Source organism: Oncorhynchus tshawytscha, linkage group LG25, assembly GCF_018296145.1.
Source record: "Oncorhynchus tshawytscha isolate Ot180627B linkage group LG25, Otsh_v2.0, whole genome shotgun sequence".
Taxonomy (NCBI): domain Eukaryota; kingdom Metazoa; phylum Chordata; class Actinopteri; order Salmoniformes; family Salmonidae; genus Oncorhynchus; species Oncorhynchus tshawytscha.
The window spans coordinates 6306742-6328242 of NC_056453.1; the positions used below are offsets into that span (position 1 = coordinate 6306742).

The 21501-nt window shown below is 43.4% G+C and overlaps 1 protein-coding gene across 1 annotated transcript in view; it reads left to right on the plus strand.

Moving 5' to 3' along the window:
- Window positions 1-2349: 2349 nt before the first annotated feature.
- LOC112224105 (katanin-interacting protein-like) overlaps window positions 2350-21501 on the plus strand; it is a 50118-nt gene continuing 30966 nt past the window's right edge. The window contains 12 exon segments of the mRNA XM_042305894.1: window positions 2350-2980; window positions 14450-14538; window positions 14928-15097; window positions 15458-15573; window positions 15773-15874; window positions 16050-16205; window positions 16735-16996; window positions 17310-17450; window positions 17638-17795; window positions 18056-18162; window positions 18874-18970; window positions 19104-19313. Of these exon segments, the coding sequence (XP_042161828.1) occupies window positions 2969-2980; window positions 14450-14538; window positions 14928-15097; window positions 15458-15573; window positions 15773-15874; window positions 16050-16205; window positions 16735-16996; window positions 17310-17450; window positions 17638-17795; window positions 18056-18162; window positions 18874-18970; window positions 19104-19313 (1620 nt within the window). The 5' untranslated portion in view covers window positions 2350-2968.

Here is a 21501-nt window from a genome sequence, read left to right on the forward strand (position 1 = left end):
AATTCAATTGCTTGGACATGATTTGGAAAGGCACACACCTGTCTATGTTACGTCCCACAGTTGACAGTGCATGTCAGAGCATGTCATGAGGTCGAAGGAATTTTCCATAGAGCCCCGAGACAGGTTTGTGTCAAGATCTGTGTCACAGATCTGGGGAAGGGTACCAAAAAATGTATCCTGCATTGAAGGTCCCCAAGAACACAGTGGCCTCCTCCATTCTTAAATGGAAGAAGTTTGGAACCACCAAGTCTCTTCCTACTGCTGGCCGCTCGGTCAAACTGAGCAATCGGGAAAAGGGCCTTGATCAGGGAAGTGACCAAGAACCCGATGGTCACTCTGACAGAGCTCCAGAGTTCCTCTGTGGAGATGGTTGTCCTTCTGCAGCACTCCACCAATCAGGCCTCTATGGTAGAGTGGCCAGACGGAAGCCACTCCTTGGTAAAAAGGACATGACAGCCCGCTTGCAGTTTGACAAAAGGTACTTAAAGGACTCTGACCATGAGATACAAGATTCTCTGAATGCCAAGAGTCAGGTCTGGTGGAAACCTGGCACCATCTTTACGTTGAAACATGGTGGTGGCAGCATCACGCTGTGGCGATGTATTTCAACGGTAGGGACTGCCAGGTTAGGATCAAGGGAAATATGAACAGAGCAAAGTACAGAGGGATCCTTGATGAAAACCTGCTCCAGAGCGCTCGGAACCTCAGATTGGGTTGAAGGTTCACCTTCCAACAGGACAATGACCATAAGCACACAACTACGACAACGCAGGAGTTGCGCTGGGACAAGGCTCTGAATGTCCTTGAGTGGCCCAGCCAGAGCCTGGACTTGAAACCGATCGAACATCTCTGGAGAGACCTGAAAATAGCTGTGTGTGGCAACACACCCCATCCAACCTGACAGAGCATGAGAGCATCTGCAGTGAAGGTGCTCTAACAAAGTACAGAGTAAGGGGTCTGAATACTTATGTACGTTTTATACTTAAGTTTTATTTTTATGAATTAGCAAACATTTCTGGTTTTGCCTTGTCATTTTGGGGTATTGTGTGTAGATTGAGAGGGGGACAATTGAATTAAATTCAGAATAAGGCTGTAATGTAACAAAATGTGGAATAAGTGAAGGTCTGAACTTTCTGAATGCACTGTACCAATAAGTCCTTTCAAATGTCAAGTTGATTTCTTTGAAAACGATCCCACTCTTTTATGCTCTCTTCTGCTCTTTGAGTGCTCTAGACTGCAACCGTGTCTTAGCTTATTCTAACTAACAACCAGGGCTTGGTTCCATGTTGGTCCCTAGCCCCAGTCCCTTTTCGTGTTCACAGATCCCAAATGACTGGACACATCTAAGCGATATGGTTTTGGCCTGTGGACTTATGCCTATAGCTTTCACATCTAGTTCTTTCAGATCTGTGAACACCCTAGGGTAGGTAGGTGTTATGGGTTGGCCCTGGTCTTGTGCAAACAGAAGGTGGCTGTACCTGGGCTACATTCAGGACTGGGGCGTTACACAAAGCTTTTGTCTCGTTTACCTTTCCAAGTTCTCAACAATCTTATACCATTGGACAGCTATTCACTGTAGTTTTGTGAACATGTCAAGAATGTGTGTTGGCTGCTAGTGACTGTTGTGTTAAGTGCACAAAACACAATAGTCCTCCTAGTCGCCATGCTTGTAATGCTCTCATTCATTTATGTCTGCAGCACTCGGTTCTAAACCATTCACAACTGTTGAATGAACTTGAACATAGCCCAGGCCTTTTGGTGACAGTGGATCGTTAACCAGGTGTATTGGCTCATTGAGTATCTGTAACTAGGTCAGGTGGTGCCCTTCTTGTGAGGTTTACATTTACAATGGTTTCATTTCAGATCCCTTTGCCCTTTTTATATAAATGCATTGATTTATAAAAAATAAAACAGTGTTCAACTTTTGACAGTCCTCCACAAAATGCATTTGGGGAGTTTAATTATGTTTTTGTGGTGTCATTTTCCCACTCTGATTCAGGGTTGCAGTATGGCTTTTGAGGACATTTGGACACAACTGGGCATCTAATCTAACAAACCTTCTGTTCTCTATGTCCCAGGCTGCTCCCTGCCCTGGTTCTTACTTTTCAAGCTAAATATTAGCTGTTTAAATTTCTCATTTTTATTGAAAAAAAAAGTTGTAGCTCTGATATGGCCAGAATATAATTTATTATAGTTAGTAAGGGTAGGCAAAGTATACTTCCCCGCTGTTGTAGGCCTGGTCTGTTTAGACTGGCAGTGTACACAAAACATGGTGCTCTTCCTCATGGGTGTGTCCAACACAAAGGGGCTTTCGCTATTGGTGGATGTTTCTCCTGGTAACTAGCATCAGCTGTTACCAACACACAGGACACATGAGAATCGGACTTAATCTGGATATACGATAAACTGCGCTATAATACCCGTGAATAGAGATGATATGGATTGTGAGTATTTAAACATAAAACGAAAATGTATCTTTCGTCTAAAAACAGCAAGTTGATGGAAAATGGTGAGAAGCCTAGCCATTCGTTAGTGTAGCTGGCTAGTTTAGCCACACAGCTACAGCGTCCAGTGGTTCTCGTGCAGCCAGCAACGTCAGTTAGCTAGCGCCGATTTGCTAGAAATCCAGCAGAAATCCAACTGAATATCTATACTGATTCATTCACCGAGTGCGCTAACTTCAACGTCTGGAGTGCATTGTTGAAACTTAACTATGTGAAATGTAAAAGACTGGTATTGTAACAATGGCGGAAATGAGTTATTCGTTATGCGGGTAAAAGAGAATCCGGCTGCGGCAAAGCTCACATCCAGCAGCGCCGACATCTGCAGACGGACGGTCCTCATAAAAAAGTTTATCTCGGTCCGTTTCTATTTTTCTTGCTTCAGAGCTGATTTCGGACATCATGGAATGACATCATCCTCTCATATGGAATTGGGGCAATGTGAAAAACAGTGTCTGAGATATACAATGGGTAAAGAGGTAAGCTAAATAATATTCTTTCTCATTCAAATAATTGGAGAACACTGAGTAGCTGAGGTCATGTGAATGGACGTACACTACAAAAAGGGATGGCTTTGCGTCTCCCTGCCATGAAGCCTGATATACGTGCTCACTCCTCACGCTCAAGTGGAGGACGCTGTTTTATTTAACTAAGCAAGTCTGTTAAAAACATTCTTATTTACATTGATGGCCTGGCAAAAGGCATCCTGCAGGGACTGGGGTTAAAATATATATAAATATTGGACAAAACACACATAATGAAAAGTGAGACAACACTTCACAAAGAGAGACAACAACATAGCAAGGCAGCAACGCATGACAACACAACATGGTGCAAACATTATTGGGCACAGACAACGGCACAAAGGGCAAGAAGGTAGAGACAACAATACATCTCCTAAAGCAGCCACAACAGTCAGTAAGAGTGTCCATGATTGATTCTTTGAATGAAGAGATTGAGATAAAACTGTCCAGTTTGAGTGTTTTGTTGCAGCTTGTTCCAGTCGTGAGCTGCAGCAACTGAAGGACGAGAGACCCATGGATGTGTGTGCTTTGGGGACCTTTAACAGAATGTGACTGGCAGAACAGGTGTTGTATGTGGAGGATGAGGGCTGCAGTAGATATCTCAGATAGGGGAGAGTGAGGCCTAAGAAGGTTTTATAAATAAGCATTAACCAGTGGGTCTTGCAACCGGGAATATGGAGTTGACCAGTTTACAGAGGAGTATAGATTGCAGTGATGTGTCCTATAAGGAGCATTGGTGGCAAATCTGTTGGCCGAATGGTAAAGAACATCTAGCCGCTCGAGAGCACCCTTACCTGCCGCTCTATAAATTATGTCTCCGTAATCTAGCATAGGTAGGATGGTCATCTGAATCAGGGTTAGTTTGGCAGCTGGGGTGAAAAGAGGAACGCTTACGATAGAGGAAACCAAGTCTAGATTTAACTTTAGCCTGCAGCTTTGACATGTGCTGGGAGAAGGACAGTGTATCTGTAACCGATGTGAAATGGCTAGCTAGTTAGCGGTGGTGCGTGCTAATAGCGTTTCAATTGGTGACGCTCTGAGACCTTGAAGTAATTGTTTCCCTGGCGCGATGGTTAATGATGATTCGTGGGTGTCAGTTGTTGTGTGCAGAGGGTCCCTGGTTCGAGCCCAGGTAGGGGCGAGGAGAGGGACAGAAGCTATACTGTTACATTGGTGCCGTGACCCGGATTACTGGTTGCTGTGGAAAAGGAGGGTGAGGTTTTTTTTCTGGTTGAAATGTTATTGATTATTATGACTCAAAACAACCTGAGGATTGATTATAAACATCGTTTGACATGTTTCTACGAACCTTACTGATACTTTTCAGATTTTTCGTCTGTCTGTTGTGACTGCCTTTGAGCCTGTGGATTACTGAACAAAACGCGCAAACAAAATGGAGGTTTTTGGATTTAAAGAGGGACTTTATCGAACAAAACAAACATTTATTGAGTAAATGGGAGTCTTGTGAGTGCAACCATATGAAGATCATCAAAGGTAAGTGATTAATTTTATCGCTATTTCTGACTTGTGTAACTCCTCTACTTAGCTGGTTACGGTTTGTAATGATTTGTCTGCTGTGCGCTGTTCTTAGATAATCTCATGGTATGCTTTCGCCGTAAAGCCTTTTTGAAATCTGACACTGTGGTTGGATTAACAAGAAGTTAATCTTTAAACCGATGTATAATACTTGTATGTTTTATGAATTTTTATGAGTATTTCTGTTTTTGCAATTTCACTGGATGTTGGCCAGGTGGGACGGTAGCGTCCCACACCCCCTAGAGAGGTTAACACAAAATCCGGGGAGGGGCCAGCTGAGTAGAAGTCTGTATCTTCTGCATATAAATGAATGAGAGAGCTTCCTACTGCCTGAGCTATGTTGTTGATGTAAATTGAGAAGAGCGTGTGGCCTCAGATCGAGCCTTGGGGTACTCCCTTGGTGACAGGCAGTGGCTGAGACAGCAGGTGTTCTGACTTTATACACTGGAGTCTTTGAGAGAGGTAGTCAGCAAACCATGCCAAAGACCCCTCAAAGACACCAGTTCTCCTTAGCCGACCCACAAGAATGGAATGGTCTACCCTATCAAAAGCTTTGGCCAAGTCAATAAAAATAGCAGCACAACATTGCTTAGAATCAAGAGCAATGGTGACATCATTGAGGACCTTTAAGGTTGCAGTGACACATCCATAACCTAAGCGGAAACCAGATTGCACACCAGAGCGAATACTATAGCCATCAAGAAAGCCAGTCAGTTGATTATTGACAAGTTATTCCAACACTTTTGATAAACAGAGCAAAATAGAAATAGGCCTGTAACAGTTAGGATCAGCTTTCACCCTTTTAAATAAAGGACGAACCATGGCTGGCTTTTAAGCAGTGGGAACCTCCCCAGAAAGGAGAGACAGGTTAAAAAGGTCGGAGGTAGGCTTGGCGATGATAGGAGCAGCACCTTTAAAAAAGAAAGGGTCTAAACCATCTGACCCAGATGGGTTTTTTTGGGGTCAAGTTTCAGGAGCTCCTTTAGCATCTCAGGCTTAGTGACTGCCCGCAGAGAGAAACTTTGTAGCAGGCAGGGGAAAAAGAGGTATCTGGGATAGTCACATTAGTAGGGGTGGGAGATGAGAAAATGTTGGAGGCATGGCTGAGTCAAATAGGAATCCTGACTTAATGAAGTGGTGATTAAAGAGCTCAGCCATAGCTTCCTGTGGTTATTACTGACATCATCAACATTAACCTCTCTGCGCACGGAACCCGGTAGCGGGCTGAAATTCCACAACATACGGTGATCGCTACATAAATAGTCATATTAAACATTCATGAAAATACAAGTGTCTCACATGTATCGACGCCTAGAATCTTGCTAATCCAACTGCGTTGTCAGATTTAAAAATGGATTTACTAGGAAAGAATACGATGCAATTATCTGAGGATAGAGCCCCATAAAAAAAAAACTATTTCAACCAGCACAGGCTAACAAAATCACAAACTGCATTAAAATAAATTGTTTACCTTTGAAGATCTTCGTCTGTTTGCAATCCCAATGCTCATTGTTACACAATGAATTATCTTTTGTTTGATAAAATCTGTTTTTATAGCCTAACACGAAACATTTTGTGAACCGCTTGTGTCGTGAATTCCATCTCATTCCATTTTCGACGACACATTCGATGTAAATACTCACACAAAACGTGACTTTTCCAGTCATGTTTGGTTTCATTGCAAACAACTGGTTGTTTGACAACAAGTAATGACATCACTGTCCACCAATGATATGACCACTGTTTCGTTGATTGACTGTATTTTAACCCAATGACCACTGATCGTCTTGAAATCTAGCTGGGTAGATAGCCAATGAGCTGAGGTAAACTGCAATATGCAATGGTTATGTGTTGGAAGACCAACCCATGAGTCATTCGCTATTGAAGTTTTATACCGGAAGGAGCTACGCATATTACGCACTGCATTGTTTGGTAAACGCGCAGATTCAGCTGTTTATATATCAATCAGTATGGCGACTGAGTCAGGGAAAGCTAAATCGAATTCTAGATATACAGGTGTACACACAATTTTAGAAGAAATTGATCGGAAAAGTGAGACAGATTGTAGGACAATTCATTTAGCGATTCCCAAGTGGAGGAATATTTTTTTGAACGGAGAGGAAATGTTTTGGGCTGGTAAGTTCTTCTCATGCTAATGCCCTTGTTTGAAATTAATAATAAAAAAAAATAGGTATTTTTATTTTTAGAAGCAGTATATAAAAATGTAATGTAAATTAAATGTGAGATGCGTGTGTCTGCCGCCCCACCCCAACCCACATGAAATAGCCTATTTGAGGCTGTTGAGGGGAGGGCAGGCCCACAACAATGGCCAAAGTGAAATGGAGACAGTAGATACAGCTGGTCTGTTGTAATATAATAAAGACAGATCTAGCTGGTCTGTCATAATATAAAAGAGACAGTAGATCTAGCAGGTCTATAATAATATATTCATCCTTATGTTCCCTGTACTCATATATCTGTTTATTATACCTGTTGATACTCACTTTACAGCAGAAAGAGACTGCTATGGCACAATAGAGCTTTGGCAAAGTGGGTGGGGTTATATCCTTCCTGTTTGTCCCTGTCCGGGGGTCTCATCGGATGGGGCCACAGTGTCTCCTGACCCCTCCTGTCTCAGCCTCCAGTATTTATGCTGCAGTAGTTTATGTGTCGGGAGGCTAGGGTCAGTTTGTTAAATCTGGAGTACTTCTTCTGTCTTGTCCGGTCTCCTGTGTGAATTTAAGTATGCTCTCTCTAATTCTCTCTTTCTCTCTCTCGGAGGACCTGAGACCTAGGACCATGCATCAGGACTACCTGGCATGATGACTCCTTGCTGTCCCCAGTCCACCTGGCCTTGCTGCTGTTCCAGTTTCAACTGTTCTGCCTGTGGCTATGGAACCCTAAACTGTTCATATTTATTCTAGAGGTGCTGTCCTGTTGCATCCTCGACATCCACTGTGATCATTATTATTTGACCCTGCTGGTCATCTATAAACATTTGAACATCTTGGCCATGTTCTGTTATAATCTCCACCCGGCACAGCCAGAAGAGGACTGGCCACCTCTCATAGCCTGGTTTCTTCCTAGGTTCTGGCCTTTCTAGGGAATTGTTCCTAGCCACCGTGCTTCTACACCTGCATTGCTTACTGTTTGGGGTTTTATGCTGGGTTTCTGTACAGCACTTTGAGATATCAGCTGATGTAAGAAGGGCTTTATAAGTAAATTTGATTTGATAAATACACCTCTGCTGTCTTCATCGCCCCAGCGATCACTGCCTCATTGCCTGCGTACGTAATGTGTCCGCGGTCAAACGACCACCCCTCATCACTTTCAAATGCTCCCTAAAACACTTAAGCGAGCAGGCCTTTCTAATTGATCTGGCCCGGGTATCCTGGAAGGATATTGACCTCATCGAGTCAGTAGAGGATGCCTAGTTTCTCTTCAAAAGTGCATTCCTCTCCATCTTAATTAAGTAAGCATGCCCCATTCAAAAAATGTAGAACAAAGAACAGATATGAACAGATATAGCCCTTGGTTCACCACAGACTTGACTGCGGCGTTCTGCATTAGCATCGAATAGCCCCGGCGATATGCAAAGTCAGGAAGCAATATACTCAGTCAGTTAGGAAAGCTAAGGTTAGCTTTTTCAAACAGAAATTTGCTTCCTGTAGCACTAATTTCAAAACATTTTGGGACACTGCAAAGTCCATGGAGAATAAGAGCACCTCCTCCCAGCTGCCCACTGCACTGAGGATAGGAAACACTGTCACCACTGATAAACCTACATTAATCGATAATTTCAATAAGCATTTTTCCACGGCTGGCCATACTTTCCACCTGGCTACCCCTACCCTGGCCAACATCTCAGCACCCCCTGCCTCAACTGGTCACCATAGCAACACCCACCCGTAGCACGCGCTCCAGCAGTATATTGCACTGGTGATCCCCAAAGCCAACACTTCCTTCGGCCGCCTTTCCTTACAGTTCTCTGCTGCTATTGACTGGAACGAATTGCAAAAATATCTGAAGCTGAAGCTTATATCTCCCTCTCTAACTTTAAGCATCAGCTGTCAGAGCTGCTTACCAATCACTGTATCTGTACACAGCCAATCTGTAAATAGCACACCCGACTACCTCATCCCCATATTACTACTTACCCTCTTGCTCTTTTGCACCCCAGTATCTCTACTTGCACATCTATCACTCCAATATTAATGCAAAATTTTAATTATTTTTGCCTCTATAGCCTATTTATTGCCTACCTCCCTACTCTTCTACATTTGCACACACTGTACATAGATTTTTCTATTTTTCTTTTGTGTTATTGACTGTACGTTTGTCTATGTGTAACTCTGCTGTTGTTTTTTGTCGCACTACTTTACTTTATCTTGGCCAGGTCGCAGTTGTAAATGAGAACTTGTTCTCAACTGGCCTACCTGGTTAAATAGAGGTGAAATAAAAAAGTAATGAGGCAAATAGCAAAATGGAAAATCATTTAAAAATATATACAGTGCCTTGCGAAAGTATTCGGCCCCCTTGAACTTTGCCACATTTCAGGCTTCAAACATAAAGATATAAAACTGTATTTTTTTGTGAAGAATCAACAACAAGTGGGACACAATCATGAAGTGGAACGACATTTATTGGATATTTCAAACTTTTTTAACAAATCAAAAACTGAAAAATTGGGCGTGCAAAATTATTCAGCCCCTTTACTTTCAGTGCAGCAAACTCTCTCCAGAAGTTCAGTGAGGATCTCTGAATGATCCAATGTTGACCTAAATGACTAATGATGATAAATACAATCCACCTGTGTGTAATCAAGTCTCCGTATAAATGCACCTGCACTGTGATAGTCTCAGAGGTCCGTTAAAAGCGCAGAGAGCATCATGAAGAACAAGGAACACACCAGGCAGGTCCGAGATACTGTTGTGAAAAAGTTTAAAGCCGGATTTGGATGCAAAAAGATTTCCCAAGCTTTAAACATCCCAAGGAGCACTGTGCAAGCGATAATATTGAAATGGAAGGAGTATCAGACCACTGCAAATCTACCAAGACCTGGCCGTCCCTCTAAACTTTCAGCTCATACAAGGAGAAGACTGATCAGAGATGCAGCCAAGAGGCCCCTTATCACTCTGGATGAACTGCAGAGATCTACAGCTGAGGTGGGAGACTCTGTCCATAGGACAACAATCAGTCGTATATTGCACAAATCTGGCCTTTATGGAAGAGTGGCAAGAAGAAAGTCATTTCTTAAAGATATCCATAAAAAGTGCTGTTTAAAGTTTGCCACAAGCCACCTGGGAGACACACCAAACATGTGGAAGAAGGTGCTCTGGTCAGATGAAACCAAAATTGAACTTTTTGGCAACAATGCAAAACGTTATGTTTGGCGTAAAAGCAACACAGCTCATCACCCTGAACACACCATCCCCACTGTCAAACATGGTGGTGGCAGCATCATGGTTTGGGCCTGCTTTTCTTCAGCAGGGACAGGGAAGATGGTTAAAATTGATGGGAAGATGGATGGAGCCAAATACAGGACCATTCTGGAAGAAAACCTGATGGAGTCTGCAAAAGACCTGAGTCTGGGACGGAGATTTGTCTTCCAACAAGACAATGATCCAAAACATAAAGCAAAATCTACAATGGAATGGTTCAAAAATAAACATAACCAGGTGTTAGAATGGCCAAGTCAAAGTCCAGACCTGAATCCAATCGAGAATCTGTGGAAAGAACTGAAAACTGCTGTTCACAAATGCTCTCCATCCAACCTCACTGAGCTTGAGCTGTTTTGCAAGGAGGAATGGGAAAAAACTTCAGTCTCTCGATGTGCAAAACTGATAGAGACATACCCCAAGCGACTTACAGCTGTAATCGCAGCAAAAGGTGGCGCTACAAAGTATTAACTTAAGGGGGATGAATAATTTTGCACGCCCAATTTTTCAGTTTTTGATTTGTTAAAAAAGTTTGAAATATCCAATAAATGTCGTTCCACTTCATGATTGTGTCCCACTTGTTGTTGATTCTTCACAAAAAAATACAGTTTTATATCTTTAAGTTTGAAGCCTGAAATGTGGCAAAAGGTCGCAAAGTTCAAGGGGGCCGAATACTTTCGCAAGGCACTGTACATAACGACTTGGAGATAGCCATTGTAAGTTCAGAGTCACTCGCCCCAACAGTGCGGGTATGCTAGAGGTGAGCGAAAGCTCGGGAAAGGGGGGGTTGTGGGGGGGGTACCTGTACCAGACAGGGGAGATGGGGCCGGGCAGACAGTGAACAGATCGCCAGGTGAAATCCAAGCAGCACTGCAGCAGGCAACGGGACTAGGCGTCACACCCACTTGGGAGAAACTTTTATTTCTGGAGGCAGATTTCTTGTAGAAAATGCCAGTGGATGGTCTTTGAACAGCTGGAGGGGGCTTGAAAGACTCCTGCCACTTGTTGGACCCAAAGGCCTCGACACCTCTCACTTCACACCTCAGTGCTAATTGAAGTTGTATCTGGTCTATCCATGCAGGCCTGGCAGCCTTAACTCAGCATTCAGTCCCATAAAGTAAAATAAACTCAGCAAATAAAGAAACGTCACTTTTTCAGGCCCCTGTCTTTCAAAGATGATTCGTAAAAATCTAAATAACTTCACAGATCTTCATTGTAAAGGGTTTAAACACTGTTTCCATGCTTGTTCAATGAACCATAAACAATTAATGAACAGGCACCTGTGGAACGGTCATTAAGACACTAACATTTTACAGACGGTAGGCAATTAAGGTCACAGTTATGAAAATGTCAAAAACACCAAAAGAAAAATTCCCGGGGTCCCTGCTCATCTGCGTGAACGTGCCTTAGGCATGCTGCAAGGAGGCATGAGCACTGCAGATATGGCCAGGGCAATAAATTGCAATGTCCGTACTGTGAGACAACTAAGACAGCGCTACAGGGAGACAGGACGGACAGCTGATCGTCCTCGCAGTGGCAGTCCACGTGTAACAACACCACCTGCACAGGATCAGTACATCCGAACATCACACCTGCGGCACAGGAACAGGATGGTAACAACAACTGCCAGAGTTACACCAGGAACACACAATCCCTCCATCAGTGTTCAGACTGTTCTCAATAGGCTGAGAGAGGCTGGACCGAGGGCTTGTAGGCCTGTTGTAAGGCAGGTCCTCACCAGACATCACCGGCAACAACGTCGCTTATGGGCACAAACCCACCGTCGCTGGACCAGACAGGACTGGCAAAAAGTGCTCTTCACTGATGAGTCACGGTTTTGTCTCACCAGGGGTGATGGTCGGATTTGCATTTATCGTCGAAGGAATGAGCGTTACACCGAGGCCTGTACTCTGGAGTGGGATCGATTTGGAGGTGGAGGGTCCATCATGGTTTGGGTCGGTGTGTCACAGCATCATCGGACTGAGCTTGTTGTCATTGCAGGCAATCTCAACTCTGTGTGTTACAGGGAAGACATCCTCCTCCCTCAAGTGGTACCCTTCCTGACATGACTCTCCAGTATGACAATGCCACCAGCCATAATGCTTGTTCTGTGTGTGATTTCCTGCAAGACAGGAATGTCAGTGTTCTGCCATGGCCAGTGAAGAGCCCGGATCTCAGTCCCACTGAGCACGTCTGGGACCTGTTGGATCCCAGAAATTTCTGGGATCTTGCAGGTGCCTTGGTGGAAGAGTGGGGTAACATCTCACAGGAAGAACTGGCAAATCTGGTGCAGTCCATGAGGAGGAGATGCACTGCAGTACTTAATGCAGCTGGTGACCACACCAGATATTCACTGTTAGTTTGACCCCCCCTTTGTTCAGGGACACATTATTCCATTTCTGTTAGTCACATGTCTGTGGAACTTGTTCAGTTTATGTCTCAGTTGTTGAATCTTGTTATGTTCACACAAATATTTACACACGTTAAGTTTGCTGAAAATAAACGCAGTTGACAGTGAGAGGACATTTCTTTTTTTGCGTAGTTTGTATAATTGTAATGTACTTGTCACGCCCTGACCTTGAGATTCTTTTTATGTCTCTATTTTGGTTTGGTCAGGGTGTGAGCTGGGTTGGGCATTTCTATGTGTTGTGTTTCTATGATTTTCTATCTCTATGTTTTGGCCAGGTATGGTTCTCAATCAGGGACAGCTGTCTACCGTTGTCTCTGATTGGGAACCATACTTAGGTGCCTTTTTTCCCACCTGTCTTGGTGGGAAGTTGACTTTCTTTATGGCACTTAGCCTTAAGCTTCACGGTTTTGTAGTGTGTATTGTTTTGTTCGGCGTCTTTTTCTTAATTAAAGAACATGTACGCTCACCACGCTGCACCTTGGTCCGCTCCTTTCATCAACCGTGACCGTACTTTGTTTTTATTTTTCCTTTTTAGTCTAGGCTTTCGAAATCTCATGAGACCAAACACTACTCACTCAGTTCCAGGTTGGATGGTGTCCTCAGGTCTCTGCTGTTCATTTGCCAGAGTACCCTCCGTATAGTTTGGAAAAAGGAAACCTTAGTAGCAGTAATCCCTCCAGTTAATTTTGGCCAATATTAGGTTGTAGGTTTGGAGTTTTGATCTGGAGCAAAGGCCATGCTGTGGAGGATAGCATCCCGCATATGTCCCTGACGAATTGATTGGATGATTGGATTACGGATGTACATTGTGAAAATAAACAGCCTATGGATTCAATGTTTGGTGCATACAAGTATGCCTACCCATTATCTTAATTTCAATGATGTCTGATGCTAACACTCCATTCAAAATTGTTGGTGCATACAAGTTTATTTCTGCAATATTTAGTTTTTTATTGCATCTGGAATTACATAAGGAGTGTGAATTACACTATTTTCAATAGGTTGCCTACATGGCCTTCGGCCAAAGTCAGTATTGCACCTCCTATAACATAATATTATAGTGCATCTATGCTGCTGTTCTCCCGTCTTCTCCCTCTTTCATTGTTTTTCTCCTCTTTTCTTCCTTCACCATTCCTCCTGCTCCTCCAGTGCTCCTGCATATTTTGAAGCCAAGTTGGCTGCTAGACTTATGTAAGAGAGCTAGTGATTTCATTCTCTTTTCACAACCTGCATGCACCTGTGAATTTTCTAGCTAGGCTATATTGAATGTCTTGCTATTGTCAGGACTCAAACCAGAATAATCCTCATAGCCTATCCATGATCTTAATTTCAAAGATGTCTGATGCTAACGCTCCATTCAACATTTTTTGAAGTTATGTCATCATTTGACACTTTCTGTTTTTGTTTTTCTCATCACATTTTAACTTCAGTAGACTGAGACTATAAAGTTCACTCAATATTTCGTACCAGAACATCCTTTCCGTCTTTCAAAGTTATGTCTATGCCAAGGTTATTGCTGCATGTTAGCATTTCTTGTGTATTGCATGAGCCTTAGCATAAACCAATTAAATATAGGGCCTATCTGTTCGTATTGAATGGCATGCTGATGATAAGAAGTATCAAGTTGTCAAGATTTTTACATTTCATCTCAGCCTTGGATTGTTTTTACTCCCATTTGATGCAAGATAATTGCATGGTGTAGGACACTGCACAAGTCTAGGCTATGAAGTAGTCCATCTAGTCTATGAAAATAAGCAGGATGGGGCAACTTCTTGTCGCCCAGGTTCTCAAGTTCAGAACTGCTGCCAGTCAAAAGCTCTGATGTCATGCATAGCATGTTACTGTACAGCCACTGTGTTCCAATGTAGGTGTTTTATCAGTGCCAAATCTGCCATTTTTGACCCGTACGAGTGTAAAGAGCTATTGGGATCACTGGAGCATGACCTAGTGTATTGTGATACTGTATGTGTTCCTGAAATGGCTGACGCGTGACTTTTCTCTCTGACACGGCTTCCTGTTGTTGTTTACCTATCTATGAAGGAGAGCCAGAGGTTCCAAGGAGGGAAGCTTGGCTCGGCTGCCGAAGAAGCACTGAATGAATATTTAATCGCCCTTCAGCACAAAAACAGGTGAAGTGTAGGGCAAATGCCTTATTAGGAGAGGCAGTTCCAGGTACACTTAGAGGACACAGTAGCTGAATGTCAGTAGTCTAATACTCAAATTTATAGATAAGGTAGACTTTGATTAGGTCCTTGTGCTGAGAGATTGAGTGACACAAATGATGTATGAGTGACACAGACACGCAAACTGTGAGGGCAATTTGGTTTCTAGGGATTAGGCTCTGCTCGTTTGACCTGCTTGCATATATAATATTATGCTCTCTCACATGCATACAAAAAAACATGAAAACAGACTTAAAACATGTTTTTTTTTATCTAATTTTCAAAGATTCATAAACCACTTATTATGAAAATGTGTTTTTCATAGTGATGATAACCCTTTGACCTTTAACCCATAGGATCTTAAAGAGACTGAAAATTAAAGAGCCAAAGGAGATTGAGCTAGATTGTCTGGAGCAGGGCTTCTCCATCTATCTGAATGGGGCTAATGCTAACAAGCAGACCAAGAGACCCAACCAGAAGTCTGTCACCTCGCCACCGCCCGCACTGAGAACTACACACACGGCTGGTACACAGCATGCATGACTAAGCATAGACTACAAACCATCATGGCTACAATACTAAATCCTTGTTAGGCTATTGTAGATTATGTCCCTGTTTATAAATACTTTATGACTAAACTAATCTTCGTAGCATCCTTGTGCCATATTACCAGCAGAACACCACCTCACCCCTCAGTTAGCATGATATAATCCTATGCCCTCGGCCGTTGAATAAATGATAGTGACAGTTATAACCGGTGCCCATTTTTCCCCCTCTGTGTGCTATGGTACCATCTGTGCTATGTAACCTCTGCTCTTCATTTGATGGCGGATTTGACTGCTCATGTGCAGTGACTTTGCGCTCTCTGCCTCTGACTCATCACCAGATGCCTCCAGAAGGGGTTCGCAGCTAGCAGAGGAGGAAATCCACAATCTGGAGGTGAACAGCAGGAAGAGGAGTCTCACTGCCCTGGGAAAAGTGCAGAGGAGAGAATGGGGTCTGGTACAGCCATTCTAGTCTACATCATAGAAATATAATCTAGTCATTCTATTTATAATGGTCTTTACACAGCCTAACCCTAATGTATAGTTGGATAGATCTAGCGAACAAATCAATGATCATAGACATTTCCACACAAATGGAATAGAATGTACTGTTTGTGTTGTGAATAATATTGTGTTTTCTATTTTCATCTTTGCAGAACTCGATCAATATTCGAACAGAACAAGGACCCTGTTTGCGGATATCTCCAGAGAGACGGTACTCTGAAGACTTTGAGCCCTACGACAGCATAGAGATGGAGGTAAAGTAGGAAGAAAACAATGCCCATCAGGCTCATGCGTGTGTGGGCGTTTACTGTTCTTTCTGCCACATTTCCATGGTGTGTGCCAGTATCTGTATGTGTCAAATGCAGCTGTCAGTCTGGGTTTGCATGATTGCATCTCACTCTGCTCTGTATTCACCCTGTTCCTCTCCAGCGGTCGAGTCCACGCTCTCCTCATAGTCCCCACTCGCGGCGAGAATCCTGTAAGGTGTCACGTTCGTTTGGCTCCAGGGGTGATGGCCGAGGAGGTAGCCAGGTGGAGCCTGAACATCAAAGCGAACGTGTCCTACTCAACATTAACGAGGTCAAGGTGAGAGATCAGCTGTTTTTTTCTCTCTCCTTTTCTCTCCCTCCTCTGCTTCCTCTTCTCTCTCTCTCTCCCTCTTTTTCCTCTTTTCTCTCCCTAAGCTAGTGTCCAAGACACTGATCCGGGCAACCAAAGTGCAAGAAATACAGCAATCTTCACCATTTACACATCACCAGATTATATGTAGCCGTAAGTCATAGATTTCTATTCGGAGTGCGCTGATTTTAGTGTTAATTTACAACATTTTTAATTTCCTTTTATGTCAAGCAAGCACTCCCCTTCAGAGCGATATAAATCATGGCACGTAAAATTTAGAACTGCCCTGTTTCTTCAACTTGCGTTATAGCTCAGTGTTAACCTTGTTTGTGGTTAGTGTTACATACAATGCAGTGACGTGAGGGTGAGAGCTGAGTAGTGTTCATTTGGTCACAAAACGGGTTGAAAACATTTTGAAACAGAGGAGGAAATGCATGTACTTTTCATTATAATTTCAACACAATTGAACATACCCCTGGTGTTTTTTGGCGCTCAGGTGCTTCGACGGAGCCTGGATGTGAGCATGCGGCGGAGCAGCGACAGCCGGGGGTCGGCGGGAGAGGAGTCAGACGAGGAGTGGGTGGAGGAGCAGATTGAGAGGGAGGAGAGCACGGAGAGCCTGGAAGAGCTAGGTCTGCCTCTTTCCTCCTCCAACAAAACATCTACTAACACAAACCATCCACGAGCCACTGGGCCCAAAGGCTGCCTTCACGACCCTGCAGACCTTATAGTGCTGGACTTTGGGCCCTCTCCTAAAGGTACTTCAACAATATGGATTACGATATCCTGTATTAATGTTATTCAGCCAGGAGTGCATCTTAACCATCAACTATAGTGGCTACCTTTCCTTGTCCCCCCCTTCGTTTGCACTGATCTGAAATTAAAGGATTGGTGAAAGTAATATGGTGGCTGCCTACTGAGGAGTTACCCACCAGATCTTTTATATCATTGCAGCTGAAAGGAAGGAGACAAGTAGAGGACGGCACTTTAGAGATTTTATTGAGCCTGGCATTTGCTTCAGGTTGTCTCTATTCTTTGACCTTTCTTTACCTTTTTTCCATTATGTTGCAGGCCGTAAGATCGAGAGTTCGCTGTCGGCCAAGAGGAAAGACAACCTGGAGACCTACATATCCACCAAGCCTCTGCTGGTGAAGAGCAAAACTCTGGACAGGCCCTCTTCAGAAGAGTGCAGGGATGGCAGAGATCCTCAACGTATGTTCTGCCCTGTATTCATGTCATTCATAAACCTAAGAGGCCTTATTAGAAAAATAGCTGTTGCATAGTAAACAACAGTCAAGTGTTCAATGGTCCCTGAACTGTGTTTCAAGAGTATGACTCTTTCTTTCCCTCTCTCTCTTACCCCCCCCCCCTCTCTCTCTGACCCCACTCGCTCTCTCAGTGCCGTGGAAACATGTAGAGCGCCCCCTGTCTGCAGCAAGGAAGGCCTCCCAAGAGGAGCGCGACTCGGAGGAGACGGCTTGCAGGGTGCTCCAGGCCCTGCAGAGAGAGAACAGCCCACTGCAGAGCCCCGAGCCCAGGGCCTTCAGCCGCACCCCGGTAGGACAGATAACAACCATAGAAAAAGAATGAGTGAATTTAATGATATTTCTATGGGCACAACCAGAGTGTGCTGTGCTGGGTCAACTAGTGGGTTGTGTTATCTTCTTGTGACCTGTCTGCTGTAGTGATTCATGTTTTACAGTCTAGCCTATCCCTGTCTCTTATTTTCTAATCTTTTCTACATTTAGTTGAATATAGTTAGGCTATTATCCTCTCTAAGTCTAACTCCATTGTGCTCCTCCATTGTAAATCCACAGGTGATGGGATACCAGATGATGAACGGCTCGCTGCATGACTACGATGACGACAAAGATGAAAGTGGGGTGACCAGAGCCATGCAGAGAGTCATCCTCATGGGTCCCAGGTAGTGTACTGCAACGTTACACGCTGCTGTCACTACACTCTATGCATATAGAGAGGAATAAGGACAGAAATCTAAGTCTGTACCAGGGGTGTCAAATCCGGGTCTATACTAATCTCATGATCCGGGTCTATACTAATCTCATGATCCAGGTCTATACTAATCTCATGATCCGGGTCTATACTAATCTCATGATCCGGGTCTATACTAATCTCTTCTATCCTTGACTGTCACAAAGGAAAAAAACATTGAATGGCTATGTTCCAATATTATCCACAAATAGCATACTACAGAGAATGAAATCATCTATAAGGTATGCTAGTTTGCGTATCGGGAAGTGGCCAGACATAGTCTTAACTGGTGACAGTTTAGAAAGACACTGGCATTACTAACTCCGTCATGCTTGTGTACTATGCTGGGAGAATAACACCATGTACAGACTGCAGTACAGTACAAAACTCGTGGTAATGTCTTGGATGGGCGACGCCAGAGCACCAGTAATTGTATACCTTCGATCGAGGCTCTCTAACGATCAGAAACCTGTAAGTGATAACCTAACCTCTCTGACCTTGAAGCATGTTTAGTCAACAAAGCTGTAGGGAGTCTTCAATAACTGTCTTTGACCATGCATCCATTTCCATAGATAATCACCAAGAGCAGGGTCAAATACCATTGATGTGGTGAAAGAATTGATGAGTAATCGTTTTCTTTCAGGCAACAGCAGAGACTACTAAAGGCGTTGGAGAAACTAGAGGCAGGCACAAACTTTGAAATCCCGCAGACAGTGAAGACGGATAATAGCAAACCACCGGTGAGTAACTAGGTGAGACAGACAGTGAGAGAGAGACAGACACACACGAAAACACCAAACACACTTGTATGATGTACTTTATGAAGTGACGGTTGGCTTGACTCGTGAAGTTCTGTCGTTGTCATGGTGGCAGAGGAGGCGGGTCTCGGTGGAGGCACCACCCACCGTGTACGTCACCATGGAGATCCTGAGTAACTGGGGGAACAGGTGCCAGGTGGGGCTGACGGAGATGCAGTTCTTCGGCCCAGGGAACAGGAAGCTGTACGTGTCGCCTCACGACTTGGACATCCGGAACGCCGACTCCCCTGGGAACCTCGGAGTGCTAGTCAATGGGAATGCTAAGGTGAGTTGGAAGTCTTCCCCCCCCCAAGCCTTTCTGACAAGGTTTTGGTGCATTATATTTATACATTTTGTAGGGATTTTTGGTGACACTTCCTATGAGTAGATATTCTTTTGTTAATGTAATGTCATGCATGATAAAGGATTATACATAGCACATAAGGTGATATACAGTGCTGTGAAAAAGTATTTGCCCACTTTCTGATTTTCTCTATTTTAGCATATTTTTGATACTGAATGTTATCAGATCTGAACCAAAACTCAAAGTTTGACAAACTGACTTGTTGGAAAGGTGGCATTCAATGACAGAGTCACGTTGAATGTCACTGAGCTCCTCAGTAAGGCCAAATTAGAAAACATTTCTAAAAACCTGTTTTCACTTTGTCATTATTGGAGTATTGTATGTAGATTGATTAGATATACAGTACCAGTCAAAGGTTGTTGTTTTTTTCTACATTGTAGAATAATAGTGAAGACATCAAAACTATGAAATAAAACAAATGGAATCATGTAGTAACCAAAAAACTGTTAAACAAATCTAAATGTATTTTCAATTTGATATTCTTTAAGGTCGCCACCCTTTGCCTTGATGACAGCTTTGCACACTCTTGGCATTCTCTCAACCAGCTTCATGAGGTAGTCACCTGGAATGCATTTCAATTAACAGGTGTGCCTTGTTAAAAGTTAGTTTGTGGAATATGTTTCCTTAATGGGTTTCAGCCAATCCTTTGTGTTGTGACAAGGTAGTGTTTGTATAAAGAAGATAGCCCTATTCGGTAAAAGACCAAGTCCATAGTATGGCAAGAACAGCTCAAATATGCAAAGATAAATAACAGTCCATTACTTTCAGACATGAAAGTCTGTCAATCCGGAAAATGTCAAGAACTTTTAAAGTTTCTTCAAGTGCAGTTGCAAAAACCATTAAGCGCTGTCTCTCATGAGGACCGCCACAATGAAAGGAAGACCCAGAGTTACTTCTGCTGCAGAGCATTAGTTACCAGCCTCAGAAATTGCAGCCCAATAAATACTTCACAGAGTTCAAGTAACAGACACATCTTAACATCAACTGTTCAGAGGAGACTGTATGAATCAGGCCTTCATGGTCAAATTGCTGCAAATAAACCACTACTAAAGGACACCAATAATAATAAGAAACTTGCATGAGAAACACAAGCACTGGACATTAGACTGGTGGAAATCTGTCCTTTGGTCTGATTAGTCAAAATTTGAGATTTTTGGTTCCAACCGTCGTGTCTTTGTGAGACGCAGAGGTGAACAGATTATCTCTGCATCTGTGGTTCCCTCCGTGAAGCATGGTGGAGGAGGTGTTTGGGTGCTTTGCTGGTGACACTGTCAGTGATTTATTTAGAATTCAAGGCACACTTAACCAGCATGGCTACCACAGCATTCTGCAGCGATATGCCATCCCATCTGGTTTGGGCTTAGTGGGACAATCATTTGTTTTTCAACAAGACAATGACCCAACACACCTCCAGGCTATGCAAGGGCTATTTGACCAAGAAGGAGAGTGATCGAGTGCTGCATCAGTTGACCTGGCCTCCATAATCACCCAACCTCAACCCAATTTAGAAGGTTTGGGATGAGTTAGACCGCAGAGGGAAGGAAAAGCAGCCAACAAGTGCTCCGCATATGTGGAACTCCTTCAAGACTATTGGAAAAGCATTCCAAGTTAAGCTGGTTGAGAGATTGCCAAGAGTGCACAACTGTCATCAAGGCAAAGGGTGGCTACTTTGAAGAATCTAAAATATTACTACATGATTCCATATGTGTTATTTCATAGTTCTGATGTCTTCACTATTATTCTACAATGTAGAAAATAGTACAAATAAAGAAAACCTCTTGAATGAGTAGGTGTATTTTAAAATCAGTTTTGCAATAGGGCTGCAACGTTACACAACGTGGAAAAAGTCAAGGGGTCTGAATACTTTCCGAATTCACTGCATTTATTTTTGGGCGACATGGGTCCCATTTATGCCTGGTGAAAACCAAACCATGTATTCCCCAGTAAGAACCTTGTACCAACGGTCAAGCATGGTGGTGGTAGTGTGATGGTTTAGGGATGCTTTGCTGCCTCAGGACCTGGACAACTTGCCTTAATGGAAGGAACGATGAATACTGCTCTGTATCAGAGAATTATACAGGAGAATGCCAGGCCATCCATCTATGAGCTG